The sequence below is a fragment of the Elaeis guineensis genome, chromosome 7, assembly GCF_000442705.2.
Source record: "Elaeis guineensis isolate ETL-2024a chromosome 7, EG11, whole genome shotgun sequence".
Taxonomy (NCBI): Eukaryota; Viridiplantae; Streptophyta; class Magnoliopsida; order Arecales; family Arecaceae; genus Elaeis; species Elaeis guineensis.
This window is the reverse complement of record NC_025999.2, coordinates 92,065,719-92,090,955: the sequence shown is the minus strand read 5'-3', so window position 1 is coordinate 92,090,955 and position 25,237 is coordinate 92,065,719. Positions and strand designations below refer to the sequence as shown.

The window sequence follows — 25,237 nt, the reverse complement described above, 5'->3', positions numbered from 1 at the left end:
AGGCTCTTTTATTTACTGGAAAGACAATCCTTTTGCAATCAGTTCTTGCGTCAATTCCTCTTTACACCATGCATTCTATCCACTTACTTGTTTCAATTCTTAATTTTATAAAAAAAAAAATTGAGCCTTTTTATAGGATCATCCTTCAACTCAAAAAGGTCTTCATATACATGCTTGGTCCAAAATCTGTAAGCCAAAAAATCATGGTGGCCTTGGCTTGCAAACCTTGAGAAATAGGCAGTTTATAAATCCTATTTTGCATCCTTCTTTCTTATGGGCTCTACTGGTTCAGGCTAAATATAAATTCAGAGCCTCTTGGAATGGTATCGTAGACCCCGTAAATGCTCTATCATTGGGAATAAAATCAGTACCATTGTATATAGTTGCAAAAATTTTTAATTTGAATAATTGGTTCTAGCAGCTCTATGAATACCTATCTCGATCCTTGAATTTTTAATGTGCCGTTATCCAGGATGCCTATCTTTATCAACTCAAATATTGATCTAGCTTCTTTTAATGTTGCTGATTTTATAACTAGGGATGGGCAATGGAATTTGCAAGCTCTTCATTCATGTTTTAATAATGATTTAATTCATACTATTGCTAAGATTTCTATTCTTTTGAATCCATGGCCAAATAGACTCTACTGGTTTAATTGATATGCCCTAATGTTTCAGCTTCTGACATTATATCGGTCCTTCCTTCTTCAGACATGGAGTCTTATACTCCTCAATGCAATTAGATTTGGGCTCTTCCTTTGCCTTTGAAGGTTAAATGCTTCCCACGGAAGCTTGTGTGGAACTATTTACCTTGTAAATCTTTCTTAAATCGATGTGGTATAATTTTTAACATTTCTACTTACTGTGACCTCTGTGCTGGTACTATTGAAGATGTAGAATATATTATTGTAAATTGTTCATATGCTAAATAATGTTGGACTATCCTTTCCATGATTTCTGAGCTTAACTCCCTTTTTGCTTTTTTACCAACACTGTTTGATTTGCTAGCAAATGCTCCGATAGAGGACAAGTTAAAAGCAATGATGGGTAATATGGCATGGTTGATTCGAAATTGTCATAATGCTAGGATTTTTCAGCATCAGTTTATTTCCTATTCACAATTGCTTAGACATTTATTTTCGTATATACAAGGTATCAATGAAGCTTTTTTAGCTAATCTTCAATCAAAGTCCTGGGGTAGCTTTCATGTGCTATGGCATATTTTCTCTCCTAATTTCTTAACCTGACTATCTCTATCCTTTGGAGAGTTAAAACTAAATTTTGATACTGTAATCCAATCTTAAACTGCTGGGGCAACCTTTATTATCTGAGATGCTTGTGAAACTCTTATTTTAGCTCAAAGTATTAGCATTTTCTCCTGCTCGATTCCTTACGCAGAACTCTTGGCAGTATGGTATGGACTCAAAATTGCTTTTCAATGATTTGAAAATAATATTTTATATGTTCAAGCTGATTTTTCTATAGTAATTCAGTGGCTTACGCATAAATCCTCTTGTAAGATAGTTGATCTTTCCATTTTTCAGAATATATTGAACATCATAAATAGTTTTCCTTCTTGCATTTTTTTCTCAAATTTATCATGAATAGAATCAAGCTACTAATTGGCTCTCCAAACAAGCACTTTTAGGCAATTGTTCTTTCTCTCAAGAAAATATGTTGCCTCCATAATTTGCTAGGATGTTGCAGCATGATCTTATGCACAATGAGGAAATCAGGAATGAAGTCTACCTATTACAGACTTTTTTATAGATTATTATCTTCTTTCATGCAGCTCACTGGTTGGATGGTTTTAGGCTCTTATGGCACACTACTTTTTGTTCTTTTTCTGCTATGCTACTTGCTGCACATAGTGGCTCCCACTGTTGGTTCTCTATGTTGGCTTATTAAGTCTATATCTTTTGTTGTCTCTATTATTTTTACAATCTTTGTTTATGTTTTATTTAGAAATAACCATCAAAGTCTCTATTGCTTTATCAATTATCTTTACACTTTGAGGTGCCCCTCTAAACTGTTGCTTAAAGCAGGATATGTTTTGAGCAATTTGCATCAGCTTTTTTTGACTACACTGCAAGCTACTGTTTAGTTTGGTTGTCAAGATATTATTGTTCACATTGGATGACTGCAGTTAATCTTCATTTTCAGTTATCTTTGAAGCTGCTGATTCTCATATAGTGCATGTGCAGCATTTGGCTTCTAAGTACCTTCACCTCGTTGATTTTTGGCTCTACTTCAAATCTCTCATTCAGTTACTATAGAGCTCCTGCAATGGATGTTCAATTGGTCTCTCTGGTACTTTGTTGTTTGTTGGTTCTTACGGTACTATTCTTAGATATCTAGAGTGACTTTTACTTATCATCAAGTTGATTTATGTTCCACTTCTTCATAATATCTCTTCTAGACTCCTTGCTATATTTTTCTTCTTTCGGTTCTTTATGTCCAACTTTTTTATTCCTTTATATTTCCTACTTATCTAATAGTATTTGATAGTTTGCATCTTTTCTTGTGATGGTCTAATCAATTACTTTTATTATGTATTTGTTCCTATCTTTTCAGCCATTGTATCTTTTTTCTACTTCTGAGCTTGTCTTCTTGTTACCTTTTGCTTAATGTTAGCAATAGAGAAGACCATTTTGGATTGTATTAGTGTTATGTATTAGTGAACTTCTTTTTACTAAAAAAAAAAAAAGAACTCCTCAATCAAACATCATATGGGCAAATTAGGGCCTCCAAAAATTTGGTATGTGATTCAACTTCTCGATATAGCAAATTTCGTTCTTGGACTCTATCCAATCCTTAGCATAGTAAACATCTCTCTATATTAGCTATAGATATCTATATCAAGTCTGCGGATCCTTTTGGATGGCTAGATTAGGCTCCCCTATATAAAGGACTTAGCTTCTGATGAAAAAAAGGCTTATTTCCCATCTCGTGCTTAAAGTACTTAGTTTTGCTAGGAAACAGATCTTTCCAGCCAATACTTTCTGCCTCTCAACAATATAATCATATAGACTTTCCTTTTCCACTCATGACTGCTCAATAATGGCAGCACTAGTTTATGATCTTGGTCTTTTTTACTGCCGAATCTCTGTGACCCACTTGTACTTCCACTTCTGGACCTTGTGGTAGGGCTTCTCTTTACCATCTTTCATAATTGATGATGATAATAGCAACTCCTCCCCACCCACAAGTCGCTTGACTTGGGAAGCAGTCACAAGATTATATTTTCTTGCTTTTTAGAGGTATTAGTCATAAACTTCTTCTCATGTTTTCCTCCGATACTCATAAAAATCTACATTCCTTAAGAACTCCCAAGGATGATCGGTAAACATTTAAAAGAACTACTTCACATGTTATCTCGTCAATGTAAAATTTAGTTATTGCAAATTTAGAAATATACTACCTAATGATTTTCAACTGAATGTGCTTCCCAAATCCAACCAAGAAGATAAAGATGCGAATGAAGCTTAATATGAAATCTCAGTTTTTGAATCAAACTTTCAAAGTCGATTTTTTTTTTTTTGTTTTCTTTTTCTTTCTTGGCTCCTTGGCTCCAAGACTTCAACACCTGTACCTCCACCATTAGTTCATCATCATTCCTCTAAGCTATCGCGTTGCCATTGCTCGTCCACCACCTCCCAATCAACTACATTTTTCGGCCTTCACATTCAGGGTGTCATCTAGAATAGCACCACGGACGATGACGGTGGATTGTGTCTCAATCCACCGTCATCTCTGCCCGGCCTCGTGATACCAAGATACATTTCAGTCTGCCCCCAGCGACGGTGGTCCTTGTCGACCACAAGTCTACTCTACATCTTCTTACCCTGCATCGAGAATGAGATCGACGGAAACCAGCCCGATAATGCACAGCGCGCCGGTGATCGAGCTAGTCTTGGGCCTTCAAAGGCTTGTCCTTGCCGTACTAGTGGCCGACGATATATATTTAAGGGAATTATAAAGCTAATGCCAGCGTTGCTGTCGACAAAAAAAAAAAAAAAAAAAAAAAAACGTACCATGAAATTTCGCTCTCGTGCTCAATATATGGAAATACAATTTACGGCTTAGGATAACTTGCCATGAAACAAGAAGGAAACAAGAATTCTAGACCTACAAACCACCACTGAAAGGAAAAACAAAATCATGAAATTTGACTTCCGACAATTTAAGGATCCGTACCCTTAAATTTCACTCTTTTATTCGTCCAATGACGGGAATGACCTCTAGGACGTATCATTAAGTTCTATTTTCTAGTTTCATACGGTGACCATAAAATGAATACAGTCCCTTGTGGTTAGAGAACTATGAAAGGACTCGAATTGTGATTTTATTTCACAACCATAAAAAGGAGAAACAAAATTTGAACATTTGACATAATTGATGAATCAAAGAATCGATTACCGGATTCCATTTCCAAAATTTCATCCAGTAACCGCAGAATAGTTGCATCCCCATACAAAAACATGAAATTAAGGGAAAAAAACAAAAAGTCCTTGAAAAAGAGCCCAGATGCCTTGACACCAATGACCACACCGCAACACCAAAGATCTCTAACCACCCAGGGTCAGAGAGAGCTTAAAGATGCAAGATCACCACTTTCCAGTGGCCAGAAAATCATATTACGATATACAATATCTTCAGCATTTTACAAGCTTCTGTTTCTCCATTTCTTGATCGGCATCATGAATAAAATAAGAAACTCTACGATCACCGAACGTAAATAAAAAATTATTTTATCATGAAAGTAAATAAGAAACTGCATTCATGTGCTATGCTGCTGATATGGTCCCAAAATAAAATCATTATACACAAATTGCATTCTCATGATACTTTACTCTGCATGGAGATTATGTCTTCATGAAAGAAGCAAGATATAAAGAGGAAAAAACATATAAAAAGCTCTGATTGACCAAACATTCTTTGTCCACTACGAACAGTAATGCACAACCACACAATTCCTGTGAACCGAGAGTTGCATGCACATACTACACAATTCTTGTGAACAGGGAGTAGCATGCACTCAGTAAAGCTGCAGGTCAAGCTTTTACCTACTTCAATCAGTCTTCAAATTCATGCATGTGGTCCAAAAGATAGTTCGCAGCTAACTCCTCATTCTTGTTGCAGGCAAAGAAGACCTCCAACACAAGAGCCCGGTCAAAGCCCATCGCCTCGAGCTGACACAATGGAATGAAAATAAAAACATTATAATTGTATTTCCAAATCTTGCGCCAAAGAATGTGGATTTCGTGGATTTCAACATGCCCAAATTTAAAATCCAATACAAATATAGTATAGGGACAATTATCACCATTTATGAAAATTTTATATATTAAAAAAAAAAAGATTGTTCAAAATATATTGTTTGAAAAGTTAAATAAATATACCTACCATATGGGGCCATTTTCCTTTATGGTTGTATCCACGAGAACAGTTTAATGAATAGTTTAAATAGCTAATCGCCTAATCCTACAGGTCTAGCACCCAGTAACTGCACCCTTCTCCAATGTTCACATAAATTCCCCCCACGCTATCTTGGAGGCATCTGGACCACTTTCCTCAAAACCTTGCCATACATGCCCTGACAATTTAAACAGGCTTCAATTATTTCATTAGCATTTTACACCACGCAACATTGAGCACTTGACTTTGGACCCATAATTTCCCGTAACTTCCTAAAGCACGAGATGACAAATTCGGGAAAAATTTCTCCCATCTGTCCTACCTGTCTATTTCTGCAAGATGTTAAGATGCATGTCTCTCGCATTACTCCGCAATGCATAATACATATAGGAGAATGAATAAAACAGAGCAGTAGATTTTGATGATGAGAGCCTCATTTCATGATTGTTCCCACTAGAATTTCGTGATCACTAATAAACACAACTTCAGTTTTTGGCATCCATTTCAGGTCAATTTTGTGAACGCTCTTCCAGATGGTGCCAAGTAGCCAGGTAGCCAACTCGCCTTACAGGCAAGAAAATGCAGCCTTATAAAACTAGTTAGTCTTGGAAACTTGCACCACCTTTTTACTTCTAATAGTCCATAAAATATCTTTAAAAAAGAAAAAGGATATCACCCGAGATGTGCACACCCTCTCTGTGATTTTTAGGCTGCTAAGTTTTAATTTCAACAATTTCGCATCAAGCTTTGGCCATAACCAAAATGTCTGTCAGAGTGTTCTTTGTTCAACTGAAACTTGAAACGGCCTACTGACACCCCAACCTCTTCGCCTACACTTCCCATTCACAAGCAAAAAGTGTCTAACAAACAATCTTCTCCAAGTATCTTTTCCACAAGTCCAGTCCCTATTTTGTATGTTTTGCCATCCACTTCTTCCACTCTCAAAATTGAGATCATCTATTAACTGGTGCATCTTGTAAGATTCTATTGTACCATTTAACCTCCATGTCCTGCTCTTAGTATCTAGCGTTCTACATGACAAATTTTATCACACAAGCTCGTTGCCAAGTGCATACCTCAACATTCACCTGCAATCCCTCTTATATAAGGGTTGTATGTTTTTTGCCTACTTCCCAATTTGCGTGGCATTGTCTCCTCTTAGGCCCTGTTTGTGTCCAGGCTAATCCCCTGGTTAATTGCTAGTTATCCAAGTCACCAGCCAAACACCTCTTTTTGGGTGGTTAAGTTAGCCACCCAATGTCAATTTTACCCACTTAACCTGGTTAAAAATATTTCAAAGGTCTGGTTAGGACCATCCAACTAAGCCCTCCTCTCATTTATTTTTGCTCTGTTTGTCCCTTCTCCCCTCACCTTTTACCCTTCTTCACTGCTGCCATTTTTTGTCCCCAACCCAAAAGGCAGCATTTAACCGCTTAACCCATGTCCTTCTCAACCAAACAGCATTTGCCAATATTGGTAAAACAAGGCTGGTCAAGCGAGCAGCAACCAGACAGCAACTTTTTCAGCTTCATGGTTAACTGGTCAAGCAGGTGATACCGATGGTTATGGTTATTTCAACCCCAAGTTATCCATCCAACAACCAAAAGCAGACTAAAAGAATTTGCTTTATAAAAGCAAGATGTCATAATTTCAGGCCAATAGTGAGCAAAGCGATGTCAATTTATATTAATTAAAGAATGCATTACGACATAAAATCCTCAATTGAATTTAAAAATGTAGGCCTACACTGTAAGCTAGATCTGTAGACTAGTTTCCCAGAATATTAAAAATCATTTCACTCAACAAAAGAATGGGCAAAGTACTGAAGATCTTGCAAATCTGGAGAACATGATATGAGCTAGTTGCATCAACAAATGTGCATCCTGCAAATTCTTGGATTTGCCTAACTAATTTAGCTATAGACACCTTGTTCAAATGAAATGCAGGTCCTGGTCCCAGTAAGAATCTATTATTTGTTTAATAACGAAAGTTCTTGAAGTTTTCTGGATGGTGCTTTCAGCATTATCTGCAAATTAAGGCATCTTGAACATCAAAGCCTCCCATGATATTGCAGGGGATTAAAGTGATTACACAAATCCCAATAGGACCGATGTTTGTTTAATACAACTAAAGGATATGGTTTCTGGAATAGTCTAATCTAGATCATATTTGACAAAGACGAGAACAAAGAGGATAAGGATTTTGATGAACTACACCAACAAAAGTAAAAAATGTAACATTGAAATCAACAGGTTCTCTTACACTGTATGTGTATGTATGCATGAATAATTTAATATCTGAAAACTTCCTTTGAGTATCAGCCATGATGAAATCTTTTCATTCCTTTCCTAAGGAGTTCCAGTTCTTTACAGGCCCCACCAACAAAAAGAAATTGAAGGAAAGGAAGACTTATTGGCAATCTAGAATGTTCTTCCTATACAAATAAAATTGAAATTAAAGCAACATATTCAGCTCCTTTATGGATAATCAACAAGAGATTTTTAAATATAACCCAAATTAACCACTTTGAAAGTTGAAACCAAACTCATAGTTCTTAGCTAAACAGATGCATCTAGACATAAACCAAAAACAACCACGCATAAATTAACAAATTTATAGTTTCTTTTATTGATATCCAAGGGACTTTATGGTTTTAAGGTTTTACCCAAATGGACTCAAATTGAACCCACAACAGATAAATTTTCTCAACGTACTTATTTGGTTGATGTTCATAAAATCTGTTTTAGAGATGCTGACAGATCAAAAAACCAACAAAACAAATTTTAAGAAAAACAGGTTCCCTGATTCATTCCTTTCTAGTTTCTTCAGCAGTTCTAGTTCTTTACAGGCCCCCAACTAAAAGAAACTGAAAGGAAAGAAAGACTGAGGCCCTGTTTGGATGCCGGCAAGATCATACCATTCTGATAAGATCTTCCCAGCAGGTTCGCAGTGAAGTTCTGTATTGGGACTACCACTGGAGGGGAGTGGTACAAGGTAATGGGGTTTGTCAGTGACAAAACCAATCCCTAGATTTTAGGAATAAGTCACCTTAGAAAGAAGATTTGCTATCCTGAAAACATAACAATTAGTTGTTGACCAGCAGTCCCATTCTCCCAGGATCCAAATAGGCCCTTGAAGGCAACCTAGAATGTGCTTCACTTCTTCCTATACAAAATAAACTGAAACTAGAGCAACCTATTCTTCTCCTTAATGGATAATCAAAAAGACAAAATTTTGAAATATGATCTAAGTTAACTATCATCTTGACTCTTTCCTCAAAGTTGAAACCAAACTCCTAATTCCTAAACAAATAAACATGCCTACAGATAAACCAAAAAAACAATGGAATGTCATTTTAAAACTATAGATAAATACATTGATGCCCCATCTAAAATTCTAGTTACATTACGGGACTTCATGATCTTCAGGTTTTACCACAATGGATTGCACCAAACATAAAATAAGTTTTTTCCCCTCAAAGCACCTGTTTGGTTGATGTTCATAAAACCTGTTTGAGAGATACCGCCAGATCATATAACCAACAAAATGAGTTTTGTGGAAAACAGGGCTCCCCTATTCTTCATATAACTTTATTTACATAAAATCTGCATATAAGTTTTTTCCCCCCCTCAAAACACTTGTTTGGTTGATGTTCATGAAACCTGTTTTAGCGATACCGTCAGATCATATAACCAACAAAAAGGGTTTTGTGAACAATATGTCTCCCCTGTTCCTCATAAAAATTTATTCACACAGAATCTGCTTTTATCATTTTATGATCATCTATTTTTATAAAATTCACAAATGAGACGCTCCTAAACTTGCTGTCTCTATGGGTTTCATACTGAGATTGCACTAACGATCTTCACGCCCAACAGTGGATCTCCAAGATCTGATGGAAATCAATCTGATTGCACTAAGAAGATGTAATGTGACATCGTAGGCATAACTAGTCGGGCCATCAATCATGTCATTACCCAGCTAAACATTTATTCATTCTAAGCTGATTAGAAACTACCCTCCTGACCTTCTATGCAACCTCACTGCCCCAGATTATTGTAACATATCATTTTTGCAAACATTTAATCTTACTGCCAACTTAGTTTCTGATCGATTTTCAAAAATTCAACAATAGATGTCACCGAAGTTTATAGGAATTCTGTTGAATCTTGTGCTCATACTCACTTGTTATTTTTAAACATCAGTACTAATTTGACAACTTAAGATCAACACTGTCCCAAATCCCAATCCATAATTTATCAATTTAAAGGCGCGCTGCTCAGCAATGAACCTGCCTAGACTGTATTGCATACAAAACTCAACACACAAGGGTATGAACAACTTACGCGCTCAATGGCCTCGCGTTCCTCAGGAGTAACTGTTAATGCTTGTGGCATTGCACCCGCTAATTGTCCTAGTAGGTTGCTGGAGTCACAAAAATTAGAAAAATAAGAAGCCTCACATATTCAATAATACCATAAATAGATGAGATATACAATAGCACAACAGCTCCAAACCTCTCTGCCCCTTCAGCTGGTTCATTAAGTAAACGAAGAAATTCAGCTTGATGCTCCTGAATAAGCCTCATAACCTGAGGGTTTTGTTTTCCTAGCTCTTGAAGCATTGGCTGTGAAAAAAAAATTGAGAATAGTGTTAAAGAAAAGTATAATAAGAACATTTTGTGAGGTAAGGAATGAGAAGCGACCTGTAGTATTTGAGGGTTTGCCTGCACCAAAGTCTGCAAGGCTCGGAACTGCACCAGGAAAATGAGATAATCATAAATTATGGTTAGGCACTTCAGTCCTTATCTCCTATAGAAATTTATGGTACCTGTGGACTGTTGCGAAGAAAATCAAGGCTGCCTGCACTAGCATTGGAGCCCATGCTGGGGAGACCCTGCTGGAAACAACAGGTAATGAGAATAGCATAAAAAGCTGCACCAAAATCTCTAGCAAGGATAAGCCAGTAATTTTCATTTTTCAACCTGGGGAAAGAGGTCCAAAGGATTAGCATTTGGCCCACTTGAAGGAACTGCTGGCTGGGCTGGTTGGGGAGCCTGGGCTGGCTGGGGAGCCTGGACTGGTGGGTTAGCCATCTGCCCACTTGCTGGGGCTTGGGCCACAGGTGGTGCTTCTGCTTGCTCAGGAATCCCCTGGTAGCATGTTAACATAAGAACATACAGTGTGAAATGAAAATCTGGAGATGCATGCAGCCAAGCTAGTGCATGCCGAGCACCAGCACTCCATGATATGGCATGGTAACTATGCTGGTGCCAGCCAGCATTCAACATACTAGTCCATGTAGAATAAACTACATTAAAAAGGTATAATAAGGAAAAGCCTATCTAGATGAATTACGCTTCTCAGATATGCAATGCCTGCATTTTTTCATTCTGACCATACTTGGTGCTCCTTCATTTAAAAAAAGTTTGGAAAACGGACCACACTGGAGTATATATGGTGGTGAATCACCCTGTATTGGCGAGAAACCATAAAGTATATACAAAAGTGTACCATGGTATGTACCATACTGATATATGGCCAGTACACCCCCTTACCGCAGCATTTCTTTTTTCCCTGAATAAAACCATACTGCAGTATTTCAAACCTAGTGGTTAACCATTATTGAATTAATGGTACAGAAGGATGACAGGAAATGGAGCATCCCCACCCCAAAAGGCAAAAAAAAAAAAGGAAATAAAAAAAGATTCAACCCAAAGCAGCTGGTTTAATCAATCTTGGGTCCAACATATCTATCCGTTACAGAAAATATCCTACACAATTCAAACCGACACATACTACAAGCAGCATCAGCCAAAGTTTACTTGGAATCGGACCTTGACACAACATAGATCATCAAATCTCTCTCTCTCTCTCTCTCTCTCTCTCACTGGCTCTTCGACTCTTCATTCCTAAGCACCTTAGACGTTTCGCCATGCCCCCTTAACCAGCAGATCCTTCTACAGCCCTATCCACCCCCATCTCAGTGCAGGGAGAGTCCATGAATTGCAAGTGTATGTCACATGCAACTAGCAACACAACAACAGTGCAACCCAGCACTATTAACAGGTTGTATGACCTTATTAGAAAGACTTCTTTAGCACAAAACTATGTGGGACCAGCTACAGCTCAGACTGGTATAGGAAATTTGTTAGGGGAACAACAAAGTAAAAGCAATAAACAAAGAAAATAAGAAGGGAGGTAATACCAAATCTACAAGAGGATTAGTGTAATCACCATGAGAGAAAGAAATAGAGTAATTGAAAGTGCTATCAGATTCCTCTAGTTCCTGCCTGCTCATGGCTAACCATTGAACTGCCCTATTGTTTTTAGTGGGTAAATATGCTATTTTTAATGACAGCCATCCAAGACAATTACTCAATTCAACTCTGACAAATTTTCACATTTAGATCCAAGGCCATATAAAATTGGATCCAAGTTCATAAGACAGCTCCAGAAACCTACAAACAAGATTCGATTCATTTAGGTCCAAATGTCGACAATAATAATAAGATGGCCAATATTTTCACTTTCTACATGTCTAAGTAGAGAGAGAGAGAGAGAGAGAGAGAGAGAGAGAGATCCAAACTTAGGTAACTGAGGTCCTTGCAGCATCTGGATTTGGAACCTAATCTGAACTTCACAACTCATACGTTGACTAGGTCTAAATCTGGATATAGATTTGGACACACCAATTCTAGCAACCTTTGGATTCATCCATATAGAATATTGACCTCAAGATTGGCAATTGTCATTCGCATATTCTCAAAAAGGCACAAATGGACAGGAATGACATTGAAGGAATATTATAAGATATAGCAGTTTTCATATATATCTGCAATGACTTTTAACAGAACACATATCATCATCACCACAGATGAAGATTTCATCAAAACATGATGCTCTAAAATTATCTCATGTCTTCACATCCATCCCAGCTAAGCTATTGTCTAATCTAGCCACTCAAAATTCAGGATTTGCAGCAGAAACATTCTTCCATTTATTTTTCAATTCACAAAGATATGAAATAATATTAAATAAATCAAGAAACATGATACTATCAAATAACAAAATTGATCTAAAGACAATGTTTTGAATTCTTGATCTCCATGAAGGAACTTTCATCCTTTTAAATCCATCATCTTATTTGGTTCATCACACATACAGCAATTATAGGAATAAAATTCTTTTGCAAATATCATCATACAGACCGATTGGACCAATAAAGAAAAATTTGCAAATTACTAGCACACGGCTCCCTCCCAGAAGGAATAATTTTTCTCCTGTCTATCAGATTGTAGCATTCTTAGAAATATCTGATGAAAATATGATTTATATTTATCGCCATTGGTAAATTCTGCCACTTTTGAGGTCAACAGCTGGTCAAATTTCGCAGTAGTGATTTAGTTACCGATCCTTAGTACATCAGCTGTAACAATCTGTTGTAATGTATTATGACAGTTTTAATATAAGAAAACATGGAAAATCATTCTCAAGTATGACCGCTTTGTAAGTGCGTGAGTGAGAGGAAGAAGGGTGTGGGTAGATTGCGAATATTTGCGCCTGTAACCCTAAACTCCCAACCCCGGAAAAAAAATCCAGAAAAAAGGACCCTTTCCCCTGAGGTTTTCCTTTCCTTTTCTTTTCTTTTTTTTTTTTTTTGATTGAGGGGGTGGGGGGGGAGAGAGAAGAAATATTCAGAAAATCATTTTAAATGCAACAGAATGTCGAGACATAGGAACCAGGCCTCATTCATGATATAGTTTGCAAATCTTGCCAAGAAATTGCCACTGAATCCAAATACACTCACGTCAGTTATTGGGTAGAAAGTAGAAACTATATGTACACCCCCTCCCAACCAACCAAAATAAATAAATAAATAAAGATCGCTGGGCATAATATGGACTGCAAATTAACAAGGTTTCGCTAGTTAATCACACCAGCTTAACATATGTCGTCCCTCCATTCTGCATCAGACATTTTGGGACAGATATATAATCATATTTTACCCCAACCTGCTGATTTGTTGCAACCTACACACCCAGAAACCAGTCTGTATGACAATTGACAAAGTATTATAAAGACAGAAACCCTACAGTACACAGCATACACCGGCATCCTACAATTGTCATAACAGCATAAAGTAAAAGTTGATTCAGAAAAATAATCATAAAAAGGACATAGTCGAGCTAATTTTCAAGCTTCCATATTAAAACAAGTCTCGTGCTACATGTAGACCAAAGCCTTCTGATGTTCCATTACCTTTTGGATAGATACAGCCAAAATGCATAAAAATCAATGGAAACAGAGGAAGCCATCACGACTGATAGAATATAATGGCCGCATCTGATACTTTAACTGGTCTTCCATCATCAAATAACAAAATCAAAACTAATAGTATAATCACAATGAATAATGGTTCACAATTAACATCAGTTATCAGTTATCAAAGTCTTTAATATCACTGATCACTCAGGTATATAATGTATTTGAACATCAATTTTCTGACATCAGGGTCAGATCAAGATGAAGCATAACATCTCTAGTGAAGTATTTCCATTAAGACAACTTCATATCATCATTTCATGGTACCGTGGGATACAAGGGCCTACTAAAAATTATGCAAGAGCCTATTCAAACTTATGCTATGCCATAAACAGAAGACAGCATTCACAAAACAGTGGCATAAATAATATTAAATTTTAAGCAAGTGAAGCTTACTGAATATAAGTATTCAACAGCTCTCTCAGGGTTGTTATATGCAGCACGTAAAGCACGAACAACAGTGTCCCTGTCCCAAGTGCCTCCACCCATGTCAAGAATATGTTGGATGGTTTGCTCAAGGGCATTGCCTGCAACAAGATTGGATGCTGCTTGACCATAAGCATCGGCACTGCTTAAAAATAAAAGTAAAAATACAGGTCAATAAAATAAATAATCACAGGTTTGCAGAATTTTATATATATATATATATATATATATAATAAATTAAATATTATTGACAATAAAGCATGAAAATTTAAGAATAAGAAAATGCTAGTTTATGCTCTCAAAAGAAAAAAGCTAGTTTAACTTGCTTATTATCATAATTTTTTATACTTATCACTTGCCTCATTACCTTCTACCAATCAAGTTGTGACGTAAAAGTCATATGAAAATAACAAAAGATGGACCGAATAATTAAACAATGCCAAAATAAAGCTTGAGGGTGAGCTATATATGCTGAAGAAACAATGACAGAAAGGATATATATACAATGAAAGACCAATAAATGGCAAAAAAAAAAAAAACTTTTGAAGTTTTCTTAAATGGCAAAAAAAAAAATGCAGATAGCATTGGTTACAAAGTGACAAAAGTAGCTTACGGTGCAGTAACTGCAGAAGCTGGTGCAGTTGTGGCACTTGGAGTAGGTGTAGTTGCAGGGACCCTGTTCAATGGTTACAGTTTCAACCAGGTAACAGAACTCACTTGCATAAAGGTATATGTATATGTCTTAGTAAAGGTATAACAAAAAAAGGAGCATTATGATGGTTCTATGGGCTGTGGGGGGAAGGTTGTTGGGGGGGCGGGAGACTTACGGGGCCAAGGTTGCTGGGGGTGCTGCAGCTGGTGTGGGTGCTGGGGCTGAAACACTAGGAGTCACAGTGCTAGGAGGCAAGGCCTGCAAAGAACAGCAACTACTATGATGCACTAAAAATAACAATTGATCCTATGCACATTACCAATTAAAAATAAATGCATCTAAAAACTAATTCAACTTGAGAACATTGCTGAATAGGCACCCAGGTCAGTTTGAATAAAAGCAGAAACAAATTCATACAATGCACATGATTCTAATATTAAAACAATTTTACAAGTTAAGCATCTGCCCTTTTTCTTTACAGACTATTGTGGAAGACAACGGGTTAGGGAATCAGGGCTGGAATTTGTACATACAACCATTTTGTATCAGTTTTGGACATTTTTAGTAAACAAACATCCAACTATTGGAACCGAAAATAGATATATGCATGATTCAAATGGAATCCATAGCTACTTAAATTATGTTGTGCTTTCCTCCATTTTCACAAGCATGTTTCTTTATCTAATATAGGTACACTTATAAAAGGGAAAATATGCCAGGATACTTATCACGAAATACTAAATTTCTTAGCTATTGCTTTAGAAACAGCTTCTATAACAGGTAATCTAACAGGCACTATTAGGGTACTTAAACGAACAAAATAAGAGCAGACAAACAGTTTTTGCAAACTCCCCATCTGTTTGATATCTCAAGAGGATAACAAGCGGAACATTTCTTCCCATTTTACATGCTTCAGTCTTGATGCATTCATAACAGGCATGTACTTTGGATCGACCTACATTTACCAATACATCCACACTTTGCATATCAAGTAATTATACTTAAATAGTTATAAGATGCATCATTAAAATACTTAGAAAAAAAAAACATCAATTCTTGTTACAAACAGGACAAAAAGTTTACAAATAATTCACATATTCCATCTTTTTTAAGATGACTGAGATCATAAATAGCTTCGGACAGATAAAGTTGCTTGTGCAGTATTAATGTCATGTTTTTGCACAAATTTATATGTATTGACACCAAATTCCTTTATCCATGACTAGACAATGGGTGAAAGAATCTCCAAGCAAAAAGGTTATGTTTCCATAACCAAATAAAAAAAACCTTATCCCAACTAGTTTGCTATGAACGATTTACCACCGTCCTCCTCATAAGGCTGCATCACTGATGTTGCCAACATTTTTGCATCCCTCCATAACAATAACCCATGCTATCTTAGGTCTCTCCCTCCTTCTGGCTAAGCTTCATGACAATTCCAAGGCCAGATTTTCCTAAGACTGCGTTCTGGCATCCATCCAGTTCTTAGTTTCTAGTTTCTTCAAAACCAAACCAGTTTTTGTTTTTTTTCTGAAAACTGAAAACCTAAGACCTCCTTGGTAGTCAGTTGGATTGCATTTGGTGGCAGCTAGGGGATGATGGTGGCGGCGGCGGAGGTGGTGGTGCTGGCCAGCAGGGATGGCAGCAGCCAGAACAGGGGTAGCAGTGGCAACAAAGGAGGAGGAGGAGGTGGTGGTGGTGGTGGTCAAAGACAGTTTTAGTTTTCAAAAATTTTAGAAATCAGATTTTTCAGCTTCCACAATTTCTAAAACTAGGATAGATCTTTTGAAGGAACCAATTCCTGCTTTGATTCCATGATTTCGGGAAAAAAAATGAAAACAAGAACCTATAAGTGATGGCAGAATACCTTCACTAGTATCATCACTGTTTTAAAAAGCGTATTTGCAGCTCATTGCACATCACAGCTAGAGGCAAACTCTCCAGGAACATTGTTAGAAAAGGGTTTGACTGCCAAAATATGCTTGTCTTTTCAGTCTCCTGTAATAGGACAGCAAGGAAATTTATTGAACTGAACTATAGTTTTCATATCCCCATTGGGTTTACCCACCCATATACAGACCATTCCCCATTAATCATACATCATCAATCCAATCAAAAAACTGGCCCAACTTGTAGTATAGACTTCTGATCAAGATCCTATTACATATCTCCAAACTGATCAAGATCCTATTGCGTATCCCCAAATTGACCTAACCTAATCACTCTTATATTTTTTATTGAAAATATTTTGATTGGGTTTAGTTTTCTTTGGATGGTCGAGTTCCTTCTCATTTCAAGTAGGGTCCGGATCAGATATTCTCTTGGCAGGGTTCAGGCCAGATTGGTTCTTAACCTGATCCAAGCTGGCAAATTGCACCCTAATCTCAGCTTCTGCACTCTAAACTCGATGTTGGGCTATCATCCAATAGCCATATATCACCAGGACATGAAAGAGAAGAAGTGGCAAGATAAGCATTAAGCATGATATTTGCTCATTAAAAATAATAATAATAACAAAATCTCTAGGATTTCATGCTCTCAGCCACATATCACACATGAAGAAGTTCAGACTCTAGCCTCTAAACATATATGAGGATCTTCTATCAGCAACGAAAGAATAGAAATTTATTTTACAAAGGAAAAAAGAACTATGCCACCCCCAATGCATCTAGTGTTAAAACCTCACCATATTGCAATGCTATCAAGCAACACAAGAACATTGGTGAACCCTCAAAGTTTGGGTCTCTAATTTTCCTCAAGTATTGATAGAGGAGCTTGAAATCACTTGACATAAAAACAGTCCACCACTAATGCAGTAACAAATAGCCCAAGGATTAACCGTAATGTTATGTAGAAGATCACTCCCACCTCACTATTATTTATCAGAAAGAGCAAGGTAGATCCTTAACAAGATACATATGCAAAAATACTTAAAGAACCTCTGTAAGTTTTCATAATTTCTTTTCATGATATAAGGTAGAAATAGAAAGCAGCCTGTCATCTATACTCCATCCCCATGATACAAATTCATATCTTACATATTCCACAGTTAACAGCTGCCACAATTAGATGCCCTCAATCCCTATCTTACTGCAACACCCATCAATGACCTTTGATTTTGTCTGAGTCAAGCTTCATGCAAAATCTACAAATCGTAGGGTCTTTCGAGGATCTAATAGTGTCCAGACCCAGAACATCACTAGCATTCACCTTTCGTTGGTATCCATCACTTGATCCCTTCAGATAACAACTACTTTCCATGGTGCTAAGAATCATCATCTATCGCATTCTTAATTTGTTCCAGAAGCATCACCCAAACCATAACCATACAAACCTATCATAATGTTTAAGAACTATTGATTCTGCAAAAGAGAATAGATAAAAAAGTTCAAATTAATTGGGTGAAAGACAGAAAAATTTAGGTGATATCCTACGTCATATGTAATGCTCCGTGACCTTAACTGAACATTTGCATTAGGTATCCAATATTGGACTCAAATCACAAAATATGAGATATGGACATATGCATGCATCTCCATCCTTGTTTTGCACCTGCATGCCATTAATATATAGCAGTATCTACATTTAACATTTATAACTTCAGTATCACTGTACATCTCCTGATGTAGTTCAGCAAGTTCTTGTCATAACAACAATAAACATAGAATACAATTAAGATGTTACAGTGAGTGCCCCTGAAAACAAAAAAGCAGCCCCTACATTATAAGCTTTTTATGCTATAAGATTATATCACCGACTAGTTTCTCATTAAGGGTTCAAGATAAACAGTTGCAACCATTAAGTTTAAAATTCAAGGGCTCGTTATGCCTATCCACAGTTTCTTAACTTGCATGTCAAAATTTTTGTAACAAAACTCAGATATTTATGGATAATGTTAACTAGACTGCAATAACATTTCACTTAACTATAGTTTCAAGTTTATATAACAACAGCAAACAAGAGAAATATGGGGAAAAATTAGGAAACAAAAAGATAATGGAAAACAACTATCGCATATATCTTATTAAATTGCCTTCTTACCTGACTCGCTGGTGTTGTGCTCGCTGTTGAAGCTCCACTTGATGAACCTTTAGTCTAAAAAGATTACACGACATCAAATAAATCAAACTTATGCATATCTAAAAATTATACAAAATTATGGCTAACTTTGCACATACCATACCATTCAGAGTTTATCATTATACTTTATACATATTTTCCCACTCAAATACAAAACCTTGAAAATAAAACATAGAGAAAAAAGTATTGAACTAAAAATCCTCACTGGATATATTCATTTTCCTGGAGAAACAAATAAGATATCCAGGCACAGTGGTATTTTGATACCTCTAGAGAGAAAAATTCTAAGAAATCAAAAAATTTGAAAAATTGGATCTATGTCCAATGGATCACAATCACCAAGAAAAAGTATTTTGTTTTAGTCCAGTCTATAGTCACATATGAAATAGCAGATGCCATAAGTTTGGCAGCACTTTTCCCTCGGTATCTCTTGCAAGAAAGGGATAATCTCCAACTTAGAGTTGTCAATCATACCCTTCATGAAATTGGCAAGTCAATTCGAGGAATTTATCACATGTATTCAATTAGTTCAGACTGACTGAGTATTGAATTGGGACTAAGAAAAAATGGCTCTATTGAAGCGGTTCATGCTTCCTTTGTTGAGGTAAGAACAAATGATCTCATTCGCGACCAAAGCCTTTCATCATAACTTCTGCCTGTTGTATACCCTAATCAACAACTGTATGAATAGCATTAACTGCTGCAGCTTAAGCAGCATAGAGTCTACCTCTTCATGTGCAATGGGAGAGATTGATAATGATAAATGATAAATCAACCAACAAGAAAAGTTTATAGCAAAGGGACACATTGACAATGTTGAAGTTGGATGGATGAAGTATAGATATGCTTGTGTGTGTGCATGCTTTTGGGGCTCATGTATTTTTTTATAAGAAAATAATACAGCACACATACTTGTATTATAAAAATGTTGAGCAACAATGTTGAAGCACATGAGCATAACTGACAAAGTTCAAAATGATTCATGGTAGAACAAGGTGATAAAGTGAGATATGACTACGTATACACAGAAAACCAACTGTGATGATATGGGCATATGCATCAAAGATTAGAGAAGGCCAGAGAGGCTCTTTTGCGTGTTCAGGACAAGTGGGCATAAGAAAACTGGATGGAAGCAAATAGAAGAAATTGGAGAAAGAGATGATGGCACAATAAATATAACTCCTAATAGATTGAACAGATAAGTAGTCACAATGTGAACCCCAAATGATGCAGATAAGGCTTGTTTACTTATGTCTATGATAATACAAAGTTATTATATATACAGAAGAGAATTGCCTAAAATACCGTCATGTTTAAAGAATTAAAAGATATGCTTGAAAACGTAGAATAGCTAACTTACTAATTTTTATAAGAACAATGTCACAGCAAAAACCAAACCACCAACACTGAAACATTACATGTGTGTATATGCAGCTAGTTTTGTGTAGCCTGACTCAAGGGAAAAATTCTCAATAACACTCAACAGGTGAAATAATGGTGTTAAGCAAATGATCTTCTAACATGAAGCGATAGATCACTTGATCTTTCAAGGCTTCAAGTGGAAGAAGTTTGTTTAGTTGCGGTCAAGCTTGCCAATTGACACAAACTAAGATGGTCTATGCATACAGGAACAGCATACCCTTTTTTCCTGTGCACCCTCAGACATGAGATAGCATGCTATTGGCACTGCATGGCATGGAACAGCAATACAGAGCATGCTGTGCCAGCCCTTGATTAGAAATACCTTAAACCTTGACTAAAACTAAACAAACCTTCCAGCCATATGGTACACATTGCCATGAGCTCTAAACAGAAGAATTACTTTACATCTCTAACAATAGTATGGTTTTACGTATGTCACAAAATACATTAAGTTAGCAGTCAAACAGAATATAAGTGGGATATTGATAATAAAGTAGAACAGCAAGGGTAACATTTTGACAGTATTCACATGTACATAGGGCAGCAAAAAAATAGGCACCAAGGATACATTCCATCAAGGACAACAACAGCCATACCTTAGACAACATTATAACGATAAAACTGTTCTCAGCAACTTTATTATCCTGCAAAGTTGTATCATCTTTAAGAATTTTCCCTTGATGTATCAGCATCTGTTGTTCAGCTGGGTAAACACCTTTCCCTTGAATAGCCTCAATATTCTTTTTGACATCAGTGACCTGCCGGAAAAAAAAAAAAAAAAAATCTGTAAGTTGATGTTGTTTGCACACCCCAGCATTAGGAAAAAGGAAAAAAAACAAAGAGAACAAAAAGATAAGTCTGAAAATTGTGAAAATTGCATTAACCCTGACATTTAAGATCAGCACATGAGATGTGAAGTTAGACTAGAAAGAAGCTTATGATCAAGGTTTGCCATACCTGTCGGTACTGTACCATACCATACCAGACATACTGTACTATACCAATCTTGAACCAGTATACAATCTCAAACCATACCGGCACTCATTCCATCTTGTACCGTACTATATATTGACACTATAATAGATGGTACCAGTGTGAGGTCCAGTGCCAAAGCAATGAACCTTGCTTATGATACCCCATTAGTTATGTTTTTCAAATGATTTGGAAAATTATATTGAGCTTGATATAGTCTTACATCAGCCCAGAAAAAAATCAAAATACTAAACAGCTATCTTCTGAAAGTGCCGACAATGAGAATCACATAAGCTTAGATGTGATGAATATGATTAAGAAAAGCACAGTTCATCGCATGATCTACTGGTATATAAAATTTCATACTTCAACAATACTTTCATTAAAAAAAATTCTAATTATTAATCATACATGCATGCCATCTACAATGTTTTCCAGCCACCGGCACCACCTTTCCTCAACCAAAGATCAGTCTTCAGCATGCTGTTGTTCTCTTCTTAAAGATTCTAAACCTCAGACTAAGGCTCCTCACAATTATAAGTTACGCTCAAGGGCAAGAGGAACTTGTTGACTCGATATTGAGTCATGCTGGAGGCACGATAAGCAAGGATCATCTCTCCCAAATATCTTTTAAAAATTCACTGCTACACTAAATCTTCATAATATGCGCATCAGGAACTTGGGCACATATAATTTTTTTGGAGTTCTGAATGGCACAACCACCAGTCAGAAACAGCTGAAACATATATCAAAATCTAAGATGATAAGTAGATTTTGTCCTTGACACTTAATAGAGTCCAAGTTGGTTGGGGGTGATCTTATGCATCGAAGATCCATGTCCAACCAAGTGAAGGGGTAAAGGCATCAGACCCTCTGTGGGAACTATCTGAAACAAGTAGCATCCTTGATAATATTGAAATCCCAGATGTCTTCACAATGGTTTCAACTTGTGGTATCTATGGTACTGAGTAACCACCAGTCCACAACAGAGCACCACAATGAAAAGTCAAAGCCCTACACAACAGAGTAGACAACTTGTCTTCTATGGCCCTAGACACCACTCTGAAGAAAAATGACACCTAGTATTTGGATCAGCATTCAAGGGAATAGGAGATAAGGTTAATACTAGGAAATTAACACATGCAGACATATGGTCGTATATATACATTAATAGCTCATAAATCTACATCTGATCAAACATCTATCCGTCAAAAGAGACTTCAATGTAAACCTTCACGAACTTGGTTGGTTGCATATCAACAAGATCATTAGCTACAATCATGTATACCTGAAAGTGCAGAAAAAATAAAGCAATTTCTTGATAGGACATGGCATAAACCAGGCATGCAAAAAATCGAGGCAAGAAACATCATAGTATTGATCCTATGTATCTGATTGCAACTCGTTCTAATATAAAAATTATTTAAAAAGTGTGGATTGCCCTTCGATACCACAGTTTCTAATACCTATCCGGTTCCATGGTTAACAGCAACAGTGACTATATCTACCAACTAATTCAGATTTAAGAAATTCCACATTGTAGTCCAATTCACGCTGCTGCAGGATGTCTTTTCACTTGTACAAGAGGAGGTAAAATCTAGAATTACCCTTGCTTCCATGTAACAAAACAAAAGCAAGAACTTTATAGCAGTTGAAACATTAACAAGGTCCTCAACTGCTCTATGAAACAGCATAACACGGTCCACAGTCGTATAAGCTTTCTTGAACATCACGCAAGGACTCTTAATCTAAAGCAGGATGAGCAGAAAACATACAATTCCCTTTGAAATCACAACATCTCATATCATAATAAACAAAAAAAAAAAATCCAAATGGGAAAAGGATCCAGAATTCAGGCTAGTCCAAGTCCCGCTAAGAATTGAAAAAAAATCCCACTTTTAGTCTAATAATAACAAGAAGATACCGATCAATTTCACTGTCATATCACACTAAACAACAACATAAACAACATAACATCGTTCCCAACCCTACAAGCTTTCTTGAAGGTCGCGTGATGACTCCTAATCTGAAGCTGGACATGCAGAGAGCCAGCGATTATTCATGAAATCACGCAAATTCATTACGAAATTGTATCCCAGACGACAGCAAACAAAAAGAATCCAAATTGAATAGAACCCAGAATTCAGATTAGTCCCCACGCCACTAAACCCTAAAATTGAGGGGAAAAGGCCCACTTTTAGGGTAATGTTGACAAGAAAATAACCGCCAATTTTACTAAAAATATCACCCTAAACATCGAATTCGCTATGATCGAACTACGCTGCATCTCAAGAAAAAGGGGAACTTCTCAAGATCAAGAAACGGCTTCAGATATAGACGCACCAAAAGCATCCATCTGCTCTAAGATTAGGCACAATCGATCGCTAGAAGCCCAGCCCTAATCGCCCAAGAAAGAGGTAAATAATAGTAAACGTCGAGAAAAACAAGAAATCCCGCGAAGAAAGAGGGGGGATTGAATAGTACGGTGTCTTCGGGCTTCACTTCGATCTCGAAGTGGCTGCCCTTGAGAGTCTTCACGAAGATCTTCATCTCTCCCCTCTCCACAGCAGCGGCGGCGACGACGAACCTACGGTTCTTCCTGCCCTCTTCTCTCCAGGTGGTTCGAGAATAGGGCGACGATGGGGAGGAGCAAAAAAACAAAAAAAAAACCCAGTAATTATCGGAACGACACTCGGTATTTAACTCCGAGCATTGCCGACTCCACTGCCTCCAACCTGGACACAGCTTTCTTGGCGAATAAGATACTGACACGTATAATCAGTTCTTCGCCTGGGACACGTGGGCGGAGAAGTCGACAGCCCGCTACTCGTGCACTCGCAGCCTTTCATGGAGAGCCAAAAAGTGAGAAAAGGGAATTGGAAAACCAAAAGAAAAGAAAAAGGGGGAAAACCCGACGGCAAGTAAAGCAAGAGCAACTCTCTTTCGTCTACGTCCCGGCAGCCTTCTCTAAAAATATATGATGGTAAATACGAGTGCAAGAAAACTAGAAAAAGTCATTACTAATCCTGTTGTGTATCACATGCAAAGGTATCAATGGGATGGCAAATTAGAAAGTTTGATTGAAAAGAAATGTTTCAGAGAGGAAAAAGGTCTCATAGTTACAAACGTCGACAGCTTTGATTTATGAAGGACTGGGTTCTTCTCTACTGATGTTGGGACTCAATTTTTTACTGTAGTTCAATGTCCACCATTAAAATTAAAGTTGTCTCTCTCATGTCGTCCACCTTTCCATCAATGCAGTCCCACTAAGCCACCACCTATCATTCGCCTCCCTTTCGGATCACCTCATCGATGACCTACCGCAATTTAGCGCACACTGTTCGTCACCTGCACTAAAACCCCAGCTCTGCTTCTATATTCTAAACTAAGGTCGGAATGCAGCGATGGTCCGAAGTTTTTGGGTCAGCCTTGGGGTAACTTCAATTCAACACGAAATTATCGGTCGAGAAGTTTTGCAACCCCGGCACGTACGTAAGTTCCTTGTTTTCCCTCGATGCTTCAAAGGCAACCGGGAATCGACAAGAACCTCTTGTATCGAGCAACGAGAGGCAAAAATACTAGATGCATCGGGTTGGATGTAGTGATGTTAGTTTAGTACGAGTGGGAGTAGATAAAGATAGCAACAATGATGATGATAAAAGCTGGTTAATGTTTTTCTCTAGTTCAAGGTCGAGCTGGAAAGGTCTGGTCTTTGCATTATAATCTTCATGTATTGCACGATAACTATGATTGATTGGATTCTACAAAGTTTATGTAACGCACTGTGTTTTATGTGGAACTCAATTAATTCTAATTGTCATGCAATACATAAACGGACATGATTGGAAGATTGCATCTGTCCACTTTTTTAAAACCAAGGCTAAAAACTCTCAATCAAAAATTGGGATGAGAATGGGACTTGTTGATACATATAATTCAATCTC

General features: G+C 37.1%; 1 protein-coding gene across 2 annotated transcripts; it reads right to left on the bottom strand.

Moving 5' to 3' along the window:
• Positions 1-4,800: 4,800 nt before the first annotated feature.
• LOC105048512 (ubiquitin receptor RAD23d) lies at positions 4,801-23,959 on the bottom strand. 2 transcript variants are annotated; one of them, XM_010927832.3, is made up of 12 exons: positions 23,778-23,959; positions 20,918-21,079; positions 18,861-18,914; positions 14,995-15,077; positions 14,781-14,843; positions 14,138-14,309; positions 10,402-10,569; positions 10,248-10,316; positions 10,123-10,170; positions 9,935-10,044; positions 9,764-9,842; positions 4,801-5,191 (listed from the first exon to the last, which is right to left on the bottom strand). In XM_010927832.3, exons 1-12 carry the CDS (start codon positions 23,841-23,843, stop codon positions 5,075-5,077), a joined length of 1,191 nt encoding a protein of 396 aa, XP_010926134.1. In that variant the 5' UTR covers positions 23,844-23,959; the 3' UTR covers positions 4,801-5,074. The 2 variants fall into 2 exon arrangements, with proteins under 2 accessions (XP_010926134.1, XP_010926135.1); XM_010927833.3 differs by having other exon boundaries at positions 10,248-10,313; positions 23,778-23,957.
• Between the last annotated feature and the right edge of the window lie 1,278 nt (positions 23,960-25,237).

Excerpts from the sequence above, each read along its gene's own strand:
- LOC105048512 (XM_010927832.3), bottom strand. The coding sequence starts at position 23,843 with ATGAAGATCTTCGTGAAGACTCTCAAGGGCAGCCACTTCGAGATCGAA. Across the intron at positions 14,310-14,780 it reads GCTTCTGCAGTTACTGCACC|TGCCGATGCTTATGGTCAAG; the intron begins GTAAGCTACTTT and ends ATTTTTAAGCAG. Across the intron at positions 9,843-9,934 it reads CCAGCTGAAGGGGCAGAGAG|CAACCTACTAGGACAATTAG; the intron begins GTTTGGAGCTGT and ends TTGTGACTCCAG.